Source organism: Columba livia, chromosome 1 (genome assembly GCF_036013475.1).
Source record: "Columba livia isolate bColLiv1 breed racing homer chromosome 1, bColLiv1.pat.W.v2, whole genome shotgun sequence".
NCBI classification, from domain to species: Eukaryota; Metazoa; Chordata; class Aves; order Columbiformes; family Columbidae; genus Columba; species Columba livia.
In genome coordinates this window covers 211,169,634-211,186,596 of record NC_088602.1, presented here as the reverse complement: position 1 = coordinate 211,186,596, position 16,963 = coordinate 211,169,634, and the positions used below count along the sequence as shown (strand labels likewise).

General features: G+C 62.3%; 2 protein-coding genes across 4 annotated transcripts; one reads left to right on the top strand and one right to left on the bottom strand.

Annotated features, from left to right (window-relative positions):
* On the top strand, positions 1–3,564 carry LEP (leptin). 2 transcript variants are annotated; one of them, XM_065069837.1, is made up of 4 exons: positions 1–221; positions 924–949; positions 1,614–1,768; positions 2,855–3,564. In XM_065069837.1, the coding sequence occupies exons 1-4, from the start codon at positions 139–141 to the stop codon at positions 3,254–3,256; spliced, it is 666 nt and encodes a 221-aa protein (XP_064925909.1). In that variant the 5' UTR covers positions 1–138; the 3' UTR covers positions 3,257–3,564.
* Positions 3,565–5,662: 2,098 nt separating this feature from the next.
* Positions 5,663–16,282, bottom strand: RBM28 (RNA binding motif protein 28). 2 transcript variants are annotated; one of them, XM_065049424.1, is made up of 18 exons: positions 16,051–16,279; positions 14,332–14,496; positions 14,164–14,252; positions 13,994–14,069; positions 12,547–12,639; positions 12,387–12,458; positions 12,049–12,270; positions 11,160–11,247; positions 10,929–11,038; positions 10,767–10,840; positions 10,359–10,494; positions 10,212–10,276; positions 9,952–10,104; positions 8,676–8,810; positions 7,824–7,898; positions 7,467–7,735; positions 6,251–6,341; positions 5,663–6,034 (listed from the first exon to the last, which is right to left on the bottom strand). In XM_065049424.1, exons 1-18 carry the CDS (start codon positions 16,238–16,240, stop codon positions 5,909–5,911), a joined length of 2,229 nt encoding a protein of 742 aa, XP_064905496.1. In that variant the 5' UTR covers positions 16,241–16,279; the 3' UTR covers positions 5,663–5,908. The 2 variants fall into 2 exon arrangements, with proteins under 2 accessions (XP_064905496.1, XP_064905497.1); XM_065049425.1 differs by lacking the exon at positions 7,467–7,735 and having other exon boundaries at positions 16,051–16,282.
* Between the last annotated feature and the right edge of the window lie 681 nt (positions 16,283–16,963).

Here is a 16,963-nt window from a genome sequence, read left to right as displayed (position 1 = left end):
TCCCCGGGACCCCCCGCTCGGTGCATCCCCGGGGGGGCTGCGGCCGGGCAGGAGCCAGGTCGGACAGACACACAGCCGGACAGACAGCGGGACAGCCGGGCCGGGGGGGGCGGGCGGGGGCGGGAGCTCCGTTGTGCAATGGCCCCGCTCCGCTATATAGGGGGGGGCCGCGGGGCATGGAGCCACCGCCGGGACGGGACGGGACCCACGGGCCGGCCCAGGTAAGCGGGACACCCCCCAATTCCCCCGCACCGGGACACCCAGGGACACCCCGCCATGGGACACCCCCGCCATGGGACACCCCCCCCATGGGACACCCCCTGGGAAATCCCTTCCTCAGGGACACCCCCACCCGGGACATCCCTTGTCCTCGGGACACCCTTTCACCAGGGGCATTCCCATCCCTGTGACACCCACCCCAGGGCCACCCCCACCCCTGGACCCCCCCCTTCCCCAGGGACACCCCCACCCTGGGACCCTCCCACCCAGCTCCTCAAACCACTGAGGGGGGACCAGGGCAGCTCCACCCCTGGGACCCCTCAGGCACCCCCTGTGGCCCCGGGGACCCTGACCAGGGCCCGCAGTCCCTTTGGGGTGTCCAGGTCCCCCCGTCCCGGCTGAACCGGCCTCACCTGCCCAGTGCCAGCACCTCGGGGACATGGACAGGATGTCCCTGTCCCCCGCTCCGCCCCCGCTCCCTGTCCCCTGGGTGGCCAGGCCGTGGTGGTGTCACCAGCCATGTCCCCCAGCGCCATGCCAGGGGGGCCTGAGCATCCCGGAGTCCCCAAGGGGCCACCAACCCACCCCCACCCCCCCAGTCCTGCTGGCCCCGGCACCCAGGCCAACAGAGTGGTGACACCGGGGGGTTCTGGCAGCGGTCCCTGTGTCCCCATGTCCCCATGTGACTGGCTCTCTTGTTCTAGGCTCAGCGAGTGGGTGCAAGTCTCCGGTGAGTACTGGGGTGGCAGCTGCTCTGTCCCCATGTCCCCGGCATCCCCATGTCCCCCCCATCCCCGTGTCCCCCCTGTCCCCATCCGCAGGCAGTGGGTGACAGGGACACACGTCACCCTGAAGTCCCTCTGCTTCCCACACCTCTCCCTTGGCCACAGAGGACGTGGGTCCCCGGGGGTGGGACAGGACCCCCCTGTCACAGCCATGTCCCCTGGCCGTGTTGTCACCAAGGCTCCGGTGCCAGCCCTGCGCAGTCACAACTGGGGACCTTGGGTGGCGGGGACGGCGCTTGCGAAAGGGCAGCTCCGGGAAGGTGACGGGGCACATGGCGGTGGCATGGTGACATGGTGACACGGTGGTGACGAGGACCCGGCTCTCCATTGTCCCAGGGCTGGCACACAGTGGGGACATCGCTTCCCCCGATGTCCCCAGGCTTGTCACCTCACCCTCTACCCGCTCTCACCTCCTGGGGAGCACCGGGGGGGTGACCCCAACGTTAGCAAAGTGTCCCCTCCCTGTGACACCCCACGGTGTGACAATGTCCCCTGGGATGAGAGACAGGGATGACACAGGGATGTCCCCAGAGAGAGGTCAGAGCATCCCGCACGTCCCCTCTGGGCAGGGGGGACATTTTTGGGGTGCTGACCCCCCCCGTGTGACAGAGCCCGCGAGGATGCGGTGTCCCCGCGTGTCCCTGTGGGGTGTCCTGTGGCTGTGGCTGCCGCTGGCCGGTGGCCGTCCCCTCCGGCCCGACAAGGTCCAGGCCGACACCCGCAACCTCACCCGCACCCTCAGCACCCGCATCCGGCACCTGCAGGTGAGTGGGGGGCACACTCAAGGGGTCACCCCCCAAGGGACACCCTGCACGGTGACACAATGGCCCGTGTCACCCAATGGAGAGGTGGGGGGATTGGGGGGTCCCTATTGGGGGGACACCCAGGACAGGGGGGTTCAGATTGGGGGGTTCCCCAGGGTGGGATGCTGGGGGGGACACACACCCCTGTACCCCAGATGGAGGGGGGGTCACCAGGGAGGGCCATCCAGGGCTGGGTTGGCAAGGTCCCCATGTCCTGGACTGGGGGGATGTCCCCAGGGTGGGATGCTGGGGGGGACCCTGTGCCACAGAGTGGGGGGGTCCCCAGAGAGGGTCACTCATGGCGGGGGAGGGGAACCCCTGTCATAACCCCCCTTCTTGTCCCCCCCCCCCAGCTCTTCCTAAGTCCCCCCCACTAATCCTCCCATTCCTTCTCCCCGCTCCATGTCCCCATGTCCCCCCACTGGCCCCCATGTCCCCCCACTGAGCCCCGTGTACCCCCCACCGACCCCCTGTGTGTCCCCACCCCTCCAGTGTCCCCGTGTCCCCCACTGACACCCCCGTGTCCCCCCCTAACTCCCCATGTCCCCCCATCCCGTGTCCCCATCCTGACCCCTGTGTCCCCCACTGATCCCCCGTGCCCCATTTCTGACCCTCTGTGTCCCTCTCACTGAACCCCCCGAGTCCCCCTACTGACCCCCCATGTCCGACCCTGATGCCCATGTTCCCCCCACTGACCCCCGTGTCCCCCCACCCTTCCGATGTCCCCGTGTCCCCCCCATCCAGTGTTCCCCCCATTGACCCCCCGTATCCTCCCCCACTAACCCCCCGTGTCCCCCACTGACACCCCGTGTCCCCCGCATCCCGTGTCCCCATCCCGACCCCCGTGATCCCCTCTGTGTCCCCGCCCCTGACCCCCCGTCTCCGCCCCTGACGCCCATGTCCCCCCCACCGACCCCCCGTGTCCCCCCACCCCTGCAGTGTCCCCGTGTCCCCCACTGACCCCCCGTATCCCCCCACCCCTGCAGTGTCCCTGTGTCCCCCCACTGACCCCCGTGTCCCCCCCACTGACCCCGTGTCCCCCCACAGCTGCTCCCGGTGACGCTGCGGATCCGGGGGCTGGAGGTGGGGGAGGAGGTGACCCCCCAGACGGGGGGTGTCCCCGAGGGGGGCGGTGTCCCCGAGGCGGGGCTGGGGGCGCTGGCCCAGCGCCTCCCCCCGCTCCAGCGCCTGCTGGGGACACTGGCCCCGGGCCACCCCCCGCTGGCCCAGGTGGCCAACGACACCGAGAACCTGCGCAGCCTCCTGCTCACCCTGGTCACCCTGCTGGGCTGTCCCCTCCCCGCCGTGTCGCCCCCGCCCGGGGTCCCCCCCCGGCTGGCCGAGCTGGTGGCCGAGGCTCCGCACACGGTGGCCGCGGTGGCCCTGGCGCGACTCCGGGACTGTCTGGATGCCATCGCCACCCGGCTGGACGGGCCCCCCGCCTGCTAGGGGACACGGGGGGACACCCTGGGGACAGCGGGGGACACCGGGCTGAGCCCCCAGCGCAAGGGTGGGGACGGCACCGGCACCGCGGGGTCCGGGCTCCTCTGTCCCTCCCTTTCTTTTATATTAGTATTTATTATTATTATTATTATTATTATTATTATTATTATTATTATTATTATTATTATTATATTTTTACTTCCATTTTAGTATTATTTTAATTATATTTCTTATTATATTTATTATGATTTTTATTATTTAAGACGTAATTATTTCATTAGCATAATCTCAGTGTTAGTTTAGTATTGCTTTTGTTATTTTAATTATAGTTCTTTTTAATTATAATTCTATTTAAATTTTTAATTATATTTTTATTATTTTATTGTTTTAAAATTTTTCATTAAATTATTACTCTTTTAATGATTAATTTTATTGTCACTTCAAACATTATTATTATTATTTTAAGTGTTTTAATTAACATTAGTTTATTATTATTATATTCTAATTATTTTATCACTTTTACTGTTATTGTAATTATTTAATTATTTAATTATTATTATTTTAATTATTATATTCTAAGTATTTTATCACTTTTATTGTTACTGTAATTAGTATTTTAATTACTATATTATGATCGTTAGTGTTATTATTACAACCGCTATCACTATTATTATTCTTCACTATGTATATTTCCCTCTCCCCCATTAATTTTCAATAAAGCCCCTTTTCCAGCAGCCCCCCCTCTCTACCCCCCCCAAGGCTGGTGTCACTGTCACCGCCACTGGTGTCCCCAAGGAGCCGGGGGGTGAAATGTGTCCTCAAGGTCGGGGGGTGTGAATCAACCCCCAATGTTTAATCTCTACAATATAGAAACATAAAGGGGACGGGGTGTCCCCTCCCCAGCTGGAGCGGGGACCCCCAAAGGAGGGGGTGTCACACCCCCCGGGGACAGGGGACCCTGGGGACACGGGGCGGGTGGGGACACGGGTGACTCAGGCCCCGGTGGCTCCGCGCGGGTTTACGAGGCTGTCGGTGGCTTCGTGGTTTTGCCACCCCCGCCCCGGTCACCCCCCCCCCGGTCACCTCCCGGCCTGGGGTGACCCCGACACCTCCGGCTGAAGGGGGGGACACAGGGACAGGGATGGGGGACAAAAGGGGGGTGACAGGGAGAGGAAAGGAGGGGGAGAGGGACGAGGATGGGGAATAAAGGTGGGGACAGGGAGAGGGGACAAGGATGGGGACAGGAAATGGGACAGGGGGACAGGGATGGGGGAGAGGGAGGGGGACTGGGAGGGGGGGACAGGGATGGGGACAAGGATGGGGGGACAAGGATGGGGAACAAAGGTGGGGACAGGAAGAGGGGACAAGGATAGGGAAAGGAAACGGGACAGGGAGACAGGGATAGGGACTGGGAGAAGGGGACAAGGATGGGGAAAGGAACTGGGAGGGGGGGACAGGGATGGGGACAAGGATGGGGGACAAAGGGGGGTGACAAAGGGGAGGACAGGAAGGGGGATGGGAAGAAGGACAAGGATGGGGGACAGAGGTGAGGACAGGAATGGGGATGGGGGGACAAGGATGGGGACAGAAAGAGGGGGACCAAGCAGGGGACAGGGAGGGGGACAAGGATGGGGACAGACAGGGGACAAAACACGGAGCCAACGCGCTGTCCCCGGGAAGCACAGGGACTCACGTGTGTGTCATCACACGTGTCACCGTGTGCCCCTGTCACCACCCGAGTCCCCCATCACTGTCCTTGTCCCCAGCCCCACCGCGGGGACACCCTGGCTTGGGGGTAGGGCGGTCCCCATGTCCCCCCCTGCACGGCACTTACGCCATGATGTCACCGGTGTGGCCACCAACCCTGGGACACCCCAACTCTGCCCCCCAGGCCACAGGGACTCTCTGCCCCCCCTTTCATCTCCCCCCACCTCCAGCAGCCCCTTTCCTTCACCCCAGGGCACCCCCCAAATTGTGACCACCCAGCCTGGTGGGTCCCCAAGAGGGGCAGGGGGGGCTTAGGGGACCCCAGGGGTCTAGGACTGGGTGGTCCCATGGGACCTCAGGAATTTGGGGGGGGGGGGGGGTTGGGGGTCCAGAGGAATGGGAGGAGGGGCTCAGGTGTCCCAAGGAATCGGGGGGGGTGCTTAGGGGTCCCAAGGGTCCTCGGGAATTTGGGGGGTGGGGGGGCTCAGGGGACCCCAGGGGTCAGCAGCTTGGGGGTCCCAGGAACTGAGTGGGGCTCAGGGGTCCCCAAGTTGGGGGGCTCAGGGATCCCAGAGGTGGGGGGGGGCGCTCAGAGACCCCCATGACTAAGGGACTGGGGGACCCTGGGGGTAGGGTCTCAGGGGTCCCCAAGTTCTTTTGGGGGGTGCTGGAGGTCCCCAGGACCTGTAGGTGACACCAGGACAATTTTCCCTCCAAAATAGCATTTTATTACAAAATATTCCTCTATTTTTACAGCACCCCCTCTCTGACAAGGTGGGGGGGGGAACAGGGGGTCCCCCCCCTCCACCCCACCCCCACAAGGGTCCCAAAACCCACTGGGGGGGGCACAAAGGTAGACCCAGTGCTTGGCCCCCCCCTCCAAGGGGATTTGAGGCCAATGAACCCCCAAAAAGAACCAGCCCCCAAGGGTGGGGGTCAGGGTGGGGCGTCTCAGCTCTCGAACCATTTGCTCCTCTTTGCTGTGGGGGGGTCGCTGCCCAGGATTTTCCTCTTGTATCGCTCCACCAGCTCGCTGAATCGCGCCTCAGCCCCCCCGGGGCCCCCCCGCCGCCGCGGCTGTGGGAGACAATGCGGGGAGGTTCGGGGGTCCCCCCACCCAAATTGGGGGTTTGGGGGCAGTACAAGATGGGGAATACGGGGAGATTCACCCCCAGGTGATCGTTGTGTGCAAGGGGAGAGCACCCCCCCGTCCATCAGGGGGATCTGAGCCCAAAATGGGGGGGAGGGGGGGGCATGAGCCCCCATGTCCCTGTGGGGGTGGGCGGTCCTTACCTGGGTGGGGGGCGCCTTGCGCTTCTCCTTGCGCCGCTTGGCCTTGGGCTGTTTGGGTGGGGGGGGCTTCACCTTCCCCTTGTCGCGTTTCCTGGGGGGAGGGGGAGCAGAGGGGCACCAGTGGGTGACACGGACACCCAGGGGTGCCCTGATGTGCCCACAGGTGACAGGGACGCCAATGGGTCCCCAGATGTTCAGGTGGGTGACAGGGACACCAATGGGTCCCCAAATGTGTTTGTGGGTGACAAGGACACCCAGGGATGCCCAGATGTGCCCATGGGTGACAAGGACACCTGGGGGTCCCCAGATGTGTCCGTGGGTGACATGGGTGCCTGTGACTACCCAGATGTGTCACTGTGGATGGCCAGATGTGCCAAAGGGTGACAACGACACCCATGCACGCCCATATCTGCCTGCTGGTGCCAGGGACACCGATGGGTGCCCAGATGTGCCCGGGGATGACAAGGGCACCCATGGGTGGCCAGATGTGCTCAAGTGCCAGGGTTCCCCATGAGTGCCCAGATGTGGCCGTGGGTGACAGGGATGCCTGTGGATGTCCCAATGTGTCACTGTGCCTGTGGTTGCCCAGATGTGCCCAGAGGTGGAAAGGTCGCCCATGGATGCTCAGATGTGTCTATGGCTGCCCAGATGTGTTCGGGGACACAAGGACACCTGTGCATGCCCAGATGTGCCCATGGGTGCCAGAGACTACCATGGGTGCCCAGATGGGCCTGTGGGTGCCCAGATGTGCCCAAGGCTGACAGTGGGTGTCCAGGGGTGACAAAGACACCCATGGGTGCCCAGATGTGCCTGTGGGTGACAGCGATGCCCATGGGTGACAGTGATGCCCGTGGGTGCCCAGGGGTGACAAGGACAACCATGAGTGCCCAGATGTGCCTGTGGGTGACAGCGATGCCCATGGGTGACAGTGATGCCTGTGGGTGCCCAGGGGTGACAAGGACAACCATGAGTGCCCAGATGTGCCCATGGGTGACAGGGACACCTGTGGGTACCCAGATGTGCCAAGGACACCATTGGGTGTCACCTAGCACCCCAGATCTGCCCCCCATACACCCCAAATTGACACACATCCCATCCATTACACCCCCAGAGAGGGAAGGGACAACCCAGAGATGCTCCCCCCAAATCACTGGCACCCCAGGGTGGGGCAGCACCCTGAGGGTGGTGTCAAAATTGGGTGCCCCCCCCAAAATACCTGATCTTGGGCCCGCGGTGCGAGGGCAGCGCCAGCACCTTCCTGCGGCTGCTCCCGTCCGGCAGCTGCACCCGCTGCCCCGGCGCCTCCACGCGGAACCCACCCCAGGGCACGGCTTGGGGGGCGCCCTGGGCCCCCCCTGGGGCACCCCCAGCCTGGGGGGACCCCTCGGAGCCTTTGGGGGGGGGTTTCGTCCTTGCTTTATGTTTTTTAGGGGGTCCTGATGGTTTGGTTGGTTCCTTCTCTGGTGCCTTCGCTTTCAGCTTGAGCTGCGTGAGTGGGGGATGGTTTGCGAGGGGGGGGACGAGGGGGGTGACAAAGGGGACGGGGGGACACTCGGGGGTGTCAGGGTCCTACCAGGCTGCGCTGGGCTCGCTGCTCCTTAAGCTTCAGCTTGCGCCGATCCTCCAGTGAGAACTCCACTATGGGCCTCTGGGAGGGGGTGGGGAATGAGTTGGGGGGGGTCCTGGGAATGGGGGGAGCCCCCCAAAACACCAGGAGGTGCCCTGGGGGTGGCAGCCCCCCGTCAGTCCAGGAGGTGCCCTGGCGGGGGGGAGGGGTACAGCCCCTCAATATCCCCAGGAGCACCCCAGGAGAAAAATGGGGTGATGGGGAGACCCTGGGGCTGGGGGGGGACACAGTGGGGGACCCAGGAGGTGCTAGAGACAAGGTGGAGGGTTGGAGGGGTGTGGGGAGACCCCCCAGGATCCCACAGAGGGAGAGTGTGGGGAAGGGGGGGCAATGGAAAGGGGGGGCAGACATATAATGGGGGACACAGAAAGAAGGGGATGAGGGGGACAATGGCAGGGAAAAGGGGGGGACACAAAACAGGGGTCAAAGGAGGGACAAGAGGGGGACACAGGAAAGGGGGGGGCAGAGCAAATGGGAGATGGAGACAAAGCAAGGGACACAGAAAGAAGGGGACGGGGCAGACACAAGAGGGGAGATGAAGCGGGGAGACAAAGGAAAGTGAGGAACACAGAAAAAGGGGGGACACAGAAAAAGGGGATGAGGAGGACAAGTGGGGGGATGAAGGGAGGCACAGGGTGGGCACATGGCAAGGGGGGCAAGAGGGGGAACAAGAGAGGGGGACAAGGGGAACAAGGGAGGGGGACAAGGGAGACAAGGAGGAAGGGACAAGGTGGGGGGGACACAACAGCCCCCTGCCCCACTGTGGGGGTCCCACCCCCCAACCCCCCCAGCACCCACCTTGTTTGGCCCGAAGATGTGGGGGTTGTTGTTGAGGCTGCGCAGGGCGGCCAGCGCCTGCTCGTGCGCCCCGAACCCCACGAAGGCGAACCCCAAAGAGTGGCCCTGGCCCCGCTGCTCCCGCATCACCCGGCACTGGAGGGGACACCGCACCGCTGAGCCACTGCCACTCCCCCAGTGACAGCAGCTGTACCCCCAAAATTGTCCCTGTCCCTGCTGCTCCCACACCACCTGGCACTGGGGGGGACCCTGAGCCACCAGGACCCCCCCATAGCACCAGGACCCCCCCATAGCACCTCAGCATAGGACACCTCCTTCTGCACCCCAAAATCCAACCCAGCAGGGACACAGGGGGGACAATCCCCTCACACATCACCCTCTCCTCTGCACCCCAAAACCCACCCCAGAGCAGACACAGGGGGACATGGGGAGACATAAGGGGATACCCACCTCCTCTGCTCCCCAAAACCCACCCCAGAGGGGACACAGAGCACAGGGGGATCCTGGAAGAGGAGACAATTTGGGGGTGTAATAGCCACCCCCCCCTGCACACCCACTCACCCCAAAACCCAGCCCAGAGGGGACACAGAGCTTCTCTGCACCCACAAACCACCCCCGAGGGGACACAGGGCATGGAGGGGGGACACAGGGAGGGGACAGAGCAGGGGGCACCCACCTCCTCTGCATCCCCCTAGTCACCCCCAAACCCTCCCCGAGGGCACACAGAAGGACATGGGGGGACACAGGCAAGGACACAGTGGGGGACACCTTTGCACCCCCAGTCACCCCCAAAGGAGACACAAGGGGACAGTGTAGGGGGAGACATACCCACGTCCTGTGCACCCCTAGTTAACCCCAAACCCATCCCAGAGGGGACACAGAGCACATGGGTACACTGAGGGGACACAGATGGGGATAGTCACCTTCTCTGCACCCCCAAACCCATCCCTGAGGGGACACAGACAAGGACACAGTGGGGGACACCCCCCTTCTCTGCACCCCCAGAATCCACCCCAGAGGGGACACAGGAGGACATGGGGGACACAGCGGGGATGCTCACCTGCTCTGCACCCCCAAACTCACCCCAGAGGGGACACTAAAGTAACACGGTGACACTAGAGCGACACAGAGGGGACACCCACCCCCTTCACACCCCAAAACCCTCCTCAGATGGTGACACCCACCTGCTCCACACCCCCAAACACCCCCACGGAGGGGACATGGAGCACAGGGGGGACACGGGGGACACCCAAGGGGTGGCGGGGGTGTCACCCACCTCGGTGACACGCGTGTCCCTGCCGAGCAGGCGCAGCAGGAGGCTCCGCAGCCGCACACTGTCCACGGCCTTGGGCAGGTTGTGCACGCACAGCCGGGTGGGGGACACGAAGATGTTCTGGTCCCGCAGCTTCTGGTGCTTCAGCTCCTCAAACTGGGGGGAACCGGGATGTGAGGGAGGGGGCTCTGACCCCCCCAGCAGGGGGCATGTTGTCCCCAAGTTGTCACAGCCCCCTCATGCCCGGTGTTTGTCACACTCACCCGCGCTCGTTTGGCCATGTCGGCGTCACTCACGCCCTCCGCTGCCTTGGTGCCAGCACGGATCACTGCGGGGGGGGGAAATTGGGGTGAAATAGGGGGTTTGGAGGGGTGGGGGGACACAAGGGACCCCCCAGGGGTGACACTCACGGCCTTCACGCGCCAGGTAGAGGTTTCGGGTCCCCGTGGGCTTCTTCGGCTGCTGCCCACGGAGCTTTTGTGCCTCTTCGCGGCTCACGGCCGGGTCGATGCGCAGCTGCCGCCCGTCCAGCCGCAGACCCCCCCCCTGAAAATTGGGGTACAGTGGGGTAGGGGGGGCACCCGTGACCACACTCCCCACCCCACAGAGGGTCGCCGAGAGTTGGGGTGACCCCAGAGAAGGGGACAACCCCACTTCCACCCCCTAAACCCATGGTAGGGACTGTCCTCATGCCCCAAGCTGGGGCTCTGGTTGCCCCAGGGGGGGTCCCTTGTGTCCCCCCACCCCTGGGGGAGTCTCCTATGCCACCCCTAATCCCCGGGGGGTCTCTCATGTCCCCCCCAACCCCCAGAACTCACCTCCCCATCCTCCTGCGCAGCCTGCACGCATTTCTGGGCAGCTTCTTGCGTCAGGAACTGGGCAAAGGCACAACCTGGAGGGAGGGGACACAACACATGGGGGGTCAGGGACAAGAAGGGGTTTGTGTCCCCCAAATGTGTGTCCCCCCCGCCGCAGGGCACCTTTGGGGCGCTCGGTGTCGGGGTGCAGGACGAGCCGGACGTATTTGAGGTCCCCGAATTGCTGCAGTGTCTCCCCCAGAGCCTCCTCCTCCGTCTCGAAGGAGAGATTCCTGAATTTGGGGGCGACACACAGTTTGGGGAGGGGGCGTAGGTGGAGTCCCCTCCTCCCTGGGCCCGGATACAGCAGCAGGGCAAAGGGGGGGGGCCCACTGTGATTCCTTTGGCACTCACCGGATGAAGACAGTTCTGCCCTCGCCCACATCCGAGGGGGGTGGCTGCCGAGCCCTCCCCAGCCGCCTCTTCTGGGGTGCAGCCCCCCCTGAAAGAGGCAGGGGCTGGAATGAGGGACAGGAGCACCCCCAGACCCAAGGGAGCCCCCCCAGAAACCCCCCCAGTGCCCCCCAAGACCCCATGGAGCCCCCAAACCCAAGGGAAAAGCCCCCCTAGGCCACAGATGAGACCCCCCCCCCCCCCATCCCAGGGAACCCCCCCAGACCCAATGTAACCCCCCCAGACCACAGATGAGACCCCCCCCCCATCCCAGGGAAGTTCCCCCAGACCCCAGGGGAGACCTCCCCAAACCAAAGGGAAACTCCCCCAGACCCAAGGGGAACCCCCGCCCATCCCAGAGGAGCCCCCTGAGACCCCTCCCCAGCCTCCTCCTGACTCCAGGGGAGCCCCCCCTGACCCAAGGAATTGCCCTCAAGACTTCAGGGGAGCCCCCCACATGCCCCCTGACCCCAAAGAAGTCCCGCAGGCCCCCTGTAACCCCAGAAGAACCCCCCCCAGACACCCCCAGACCCAAGGGGAGCCCCCCTGACCCAAGAGGAGCCCCTCAAGAGCCCCCCAGAAAATCCCCCCAAAACCCCAGGGAATCTTCCCAGTCCCCCCCATCCTAGGGGAGCCCTCCTCAGATTCCAGGAAATGCACCCGCCCCCCCCACCCAGATCTCATGAAACCCCCAGACCCCAGAAACCCCCCCAAGAAATCCCCCCAGACCCCAGGAATCTCCCCCCCCAGGACCCCCAGGAAACCCCCCAGACCCCAGGAAATCCTCCAAGACACCCAGGAAACCCCCCCAAGACCTCCAGGGAGCCCCCCCACATCTCAGAGAACAAACCTTTCTCCTCCTCATCCTCTTCTTCCTCTTCATCTTCCTCTTCATCTTCATCTTCCTCCTCATCCTGCTCACTGTCATCATCACCACCTACTTCCTCATCATCCTCCTCCTCCTCTTCTTCTTCCTCTTCATCCTTTTCTTTTTCTTCCTCTTCTTCCTCTTCTTTTTCCTCCTCCTCCTTTTCTTCCTCCTCCTCCCCGCCCCCTTTCCCCTCTTTGTCCCCTGCACAGTGACACAAACACAATGACAACAGGTGACAATCACCCCCAGTGCCCACCCCCGCCGCCTTGCCCCGAACCGGGGGTCACCCCCCCTAAAATGTCCCCATGTCCCCTCACCGTGACACGGGTCACCCCGTGTTGCCTGGTACTTGTCCTTGGCCACTGCCCAGTCAACGGCCACCGGCCGCCCTGCGGGGACAAAGGGACACAGGGACACAGCGTCAGTGTCACCGCATCCCCGGTGACACCCCTGGGGACACAGAGGGGACACACAGACCTTTGATGTCCCTCATGTTCATCCCCCGCAGTGCTTTGGCCGCTTCCAGAACCTTCTGGAACTGCACGAAGGCGAAGCCCCGCATCTTCCCGTCTGCAAACACACCGAAAGCACCAAAATCAACCACAAACACTGCTAAAGCTGTGCTGGAAATCACAAAATCCACCTTAAAGATCACAAAATGCACCACAAAAGAATCACAAAAAATCAGCCATAAAAACCACAAAATCCACCCTAAAATAAATCACAAAATACACCTTGAAAAAGAAAAAGACAAAACCCACCTTAAAAAAGAAAAAATAATCATAAAATCCACCTTAAAAAAAAAATCACAAAATCCACCTTAAAAAAAAAAAAAAAAAATCACAAAATCCACCTTAAAAAAAAAAATCACAAAAATCCACCTTAAAAAAAAAATCACAAAAATCCACCTTAAAAAAAAAATCACAAAAATCCACCTTAAAAAAAAAATCACAAAATCCACCTTCAAAAAGAAATCACAAAATCTACCTTAAAATAAAAGTAATCACAAAAAACACCTTAAAAAATCACAAAAATCCACCTTAAAAAAAATCACAAAAATCCACCTTAAAAATCACAAAATCCACCTTAAAAAAATCACAAAATCCATCTCAAAATAGAAATAATCACAAAATCCACCTTAAAATAAATATCATCACAAAATCTACCTTAAAATAAAAACCATCACAAAATCCACCTTAAAATAAAAACCATCACAAAATCCACCTTAAAACGAGAAATCACAAAGTCCACCTTAAAAAAAATCAATCACAAAATCCACCTCAAAATAAAAGAAATCACAAAATCCACCTTAAAATAAAAATCATCACAAAATCCACCACTAAAATCACAAAACCCCCAATATTTGGGGCCAGAAGGGACATCCAAGGGCCCCCCCGCCTGGGGTCACTTGTGGCCCCATCCAGGGCCCCTTTGCTTGTCACTTTGTCACATATCATCCGTTTTTCCTCTTCCTAAAGCATCAGGTTGGTGCAAAAACAACTGCGGTTCCATACTGTGGATTTTAGCTCATTAAAACTCGCTCAAACTCATTTAATTAATCAAACCAGGACGCGCTAAAACCGACACACATTTTTGCCAACAAGAACTATATTTATTTATTCCTGTCGCACCAAAATTGATGTTTTGGGATTCACTGAACCCTGGAAAAGCGTTTTTCCCCCCAAAAACGGTGGGGACGCTCAAAGAAGCCGCAGCTGGTTGGGGAGAAATCGGGTGAATACAGCGAATATTTTGAGTATTGCCCGATTCCTTCAACAATTAGTTTTGCACCAACATAACTAATTGTATTAACGGTTTCCACTTAATGGCTGTGGCTGCTCCCTCCCCCCGCCACCCCCTCGCAGTGGGGGGGTGTGTGTCCCCCAAAAAAAGCCCCCAGAGGGTTTGGGGGGGCTCAGCTCACCCGGTTTCTTGGGGATGTTCACCTCCAGGATGGTGCCAAAGGGCGAGAAAAGGGACCTCAGGTCGTCCTCGGAGCACTGGGGGGGGACAGTGGGGTGAGGGGGGGGACACAGGGTTCCCCCCCCGAGGGTCACGGAAGTTTGGGGGACAGCGGGACCCCCCCGCCAATACCTGGAAGCTGAGGTTGCGCACGATGAGCCGGGCTTTACGGGAGGGGGCTCGGGGCTTCCTCGGCGCCGGGGGGGCTGCAGGGGGGGCACCTGGCAGGGGGAGAGGGGGGTGTTGGGGACAGCACGGCCTTGGGGACAGTCCCTGAGGGCACAGCCCCCCCCAGCTCACCCTCCTCATCCTCCTGTGGTTTCTTGTCCGCCCCCCGGGGCCGCTGCCGGGCGGGGGTGACGGTGAGGGGGCGGCCGGCGAGGTTGGGGGGCTCCCGCAGGGCGCGCTGGGCGTCCCCCCCCAGCGAGAAGGTGACGTAGCCGAAGCCACGACAGGTCCTGGTGCCTGGGGGGGGCAAGGGGGGGGCAGTGAGGTCCTATCCCCTGCCACCTGCCCCCTCCTCAGCTGTCACTGTCTCCCCAAGGGTCTGCCTGCCTCTGCCCCCCCCCAATAACGGGCTCTCCTGACCCCATCACCCTGCACCCCAGCCCCCCCAGCTCCTGTTCCCAGCACACACATCCCTGTTCCCCCAATCCTCCCACCCCCAGCTCCAGGCACCCCACACCCCCATAGATCCTTCCCCCCCACCCCAGACCCCCTCACTCCCCCACCACACCCCAGCCCCCCCCCGAGCCCTGTCCCAGGGCCCTCAGACCCCCCACATCCCCTTAGCCCCCCTGAGCACCCCCGGACCCCAGCGCCCCCCACTCAGCCTCCTATCAGAAACCACATCAGCCCCCCCCAAATGCCTTGAGACCCCCCCTCCCCACTTCTAGGCCCCTCCATCCCCCTAGACTCTGGTCCCAGATGCCCTGAGTCCCCCAAACTCCCTGAGCGCCCCCCCTGTCCCCAGTTCCAGACTCCCTAAGACCCCCAGATCCCAGACCCTACCTGCCCCCTCCAGACCCCCTCAGCCCCCAGTCCCAGGACCCCTCAGACTCCCCAAACCCCCTGAGACCCCCAGACCCTCTCAGTGCCCCCAGATCCCCCCAGACCCCAGTCCCAGGCCCCATCAGCCTCCCCAAACTCCAGTCCCAAACCCCTGAACCCCCCCAGCTCGCCCAAATCCACCAGCGCCCCCCAGATCCCCTCAGGTCCCAGGACCCCTCAGTCTCCCCAAACCCCCTGAGACCCCCAGACCCCCTCAGCACCCCAAGATTCCCTGAGACCCCCAGACCCTGGCCTCAAACCCACTCAGTTCCCCCTTCAGCCCCTCAACCCCCAGTCCCAGGCCCCCTGAGCCCCCCAGATCCCCAAACTCCCCAACACCCTGGTCCCAGGCCCCCTCAGACCCTTCACCCGCCCCCAGCTCCCTGAGCCCTCCCAAACTCCGCTCCCAGAGCCCTGAGCCCCCTCAGATGCTCTCAGACACCAGTCCCAGCCCCCCCCCCCAAGCCCTCCTGAGCCCCCCAGACCCTGATCCCAAACTCCCTGAAACCCCCAGACCCGTTCAGCTCCCCAAATTCCTCAGCAGCCCCCCAGATCCCCCCAGGTCCCAGTCCCAGGACCTCTCAGTCTCCCCAGACCCCTGAGCACCCCCCCAGGCCTCCTCAGCCCCCTCAAAATTCCCTGAGCCCCCCCAGACCCCAGCCCCAGACCCCTGAACCCCCAGACCCTCTGAGCCCCCCCTCAGACCCACTCATCTCCCCCAAATCCATCAGCCCAGGTCCCCTCAGGTCCCAGTCCCAGGACCCCTCAGTCTCCACAGACCCCTGAGCCCCCCAAACGCCTTTAGACTCCCTAAGCCCCCCCCAGAGCCCGCTCCCATGACCCGGTCAGCCCCCCTAGACCCTCTCAGCTCCCCCAGATCTCCTCAGACCCCTGTCCCAGGCCCCCTCAGCCCCCCAGCTCCCTGAGCCCCACAGCCCCGCTCCCAGGCCCCGTCCCGCCCTCGCCGACCCTTCTCAGTGACGACGAAGCAGCGGCGGAGGGGCCCGATGCGGCCGAAGAGGCTCTCGAGGTCGGTGGCGGTGGCGGAGGCGGGCAGACCCCGCACCAGCACCGTGCGGCCCGCACCGGGACCGGGACCGGGACCGGGACCGGGAGCGGGACCCGGAGCGGCACCGGGAGCCGCACCGCCCGCCGCCATCTTGGCACCGCGCCTCGCGGGGGCTGCCGGGAACGGAGAGAGCGCCGCACGGCGGGGAGCGCAGGGGAGGGCGACACCTGGCGGCGCGGCGGGGAATTGCGGGGGCGACGGGGGAGATGGGGGTCCCGGGTTGGGGGGTGCGGAACAGGGGGAGTTTGGGGTTCTGTGCGCGGGTGGGGTGGGGGTCGGGGGGACTTGGGAGTCCCAGGACAGGGGCATTGGGGTTGGGGGAGGCTCGGGGGTCCTATTGTATGGGATATGAGGGGCTTGGGGGGGTTCGGGGGTCCCATCCTATGAGATGTGTGGGGTTGTTGGGGTTTGGGAGTCACATCCTATGGGATGTGGGGGTCGGGGGGTTGTGGGAGTTTGGGAGTCCCATCCTATGGGATGTGGGGGTCAGTGGGTTAGGGGTCCCATCCTATGGGATGTGGAGGGTTGGGGGGGGTTAGGGGTCCCATCCTATGGGATGTGGGGGACCGGGGGGCTTTGGGGGTCCCAGCTCGGGGCAGTGGGGAAAGGGGGGTTTGGGGGGCCTAGATCAGGAGCACTGGGGTTGGGGGCAGTTTGGGGGTCCCATCCTATGGGATGTGGGGGGCAGGGGGGTTTGGGGGTCCCATTATACGGGATGCGGGGGTCAGGGGTGCTCAGGGGTCCCAGGACAAGGGCATTGGGGTTGGGGGGAGCTCGGGGGTCCCATCCTATGGGATGTGGGGGCTTGGGGTG

Coding starts and splice junctions, on each gene's coding strand:
- LEP (XM_065069837.1), top strand. CDS start 139: ATGGCCCCGCTCCGCTATATAGGGGGGGGCCGCGGGGCATGGAGCCAC. Junction 950..1,613: donor CGAGTGGGTGCAAGTCTCCG/GTGAGTACTGGG, acceptor CCCGTGTGACAG/AGCCCGCGAGGATGCGGTGT. Junction 1,769..2,854: donor CCCGCATCCGGCACCTGCAG/GTGAGTGGGGGG, acceptor GTCCCCCCACAG/CTGCTCCCGGTGACGCTGCG.
- RBM28 (XM_065049424.1), bottom strand. CDS start 16,240: ATGGCGGCGGGCGGTGCGGCTCCCGGTGCCGCTCCGGGTCCCGCTCCC. Junction 12,271..12,386: donor ACGGGGTGACCCGTGTCACG/GTGAGGGGACAT, acceptor GTCACTGTGCAG/GGGACAAAGAGGGGAAAGGG. Junction 7,736..7,823: donor AGCGAGCCCAGCGCAGCCTG/GTAGGACCCTGA, acceptor CCACTCACGCAG/CTCAAGCTGAAAGCGAAGGC.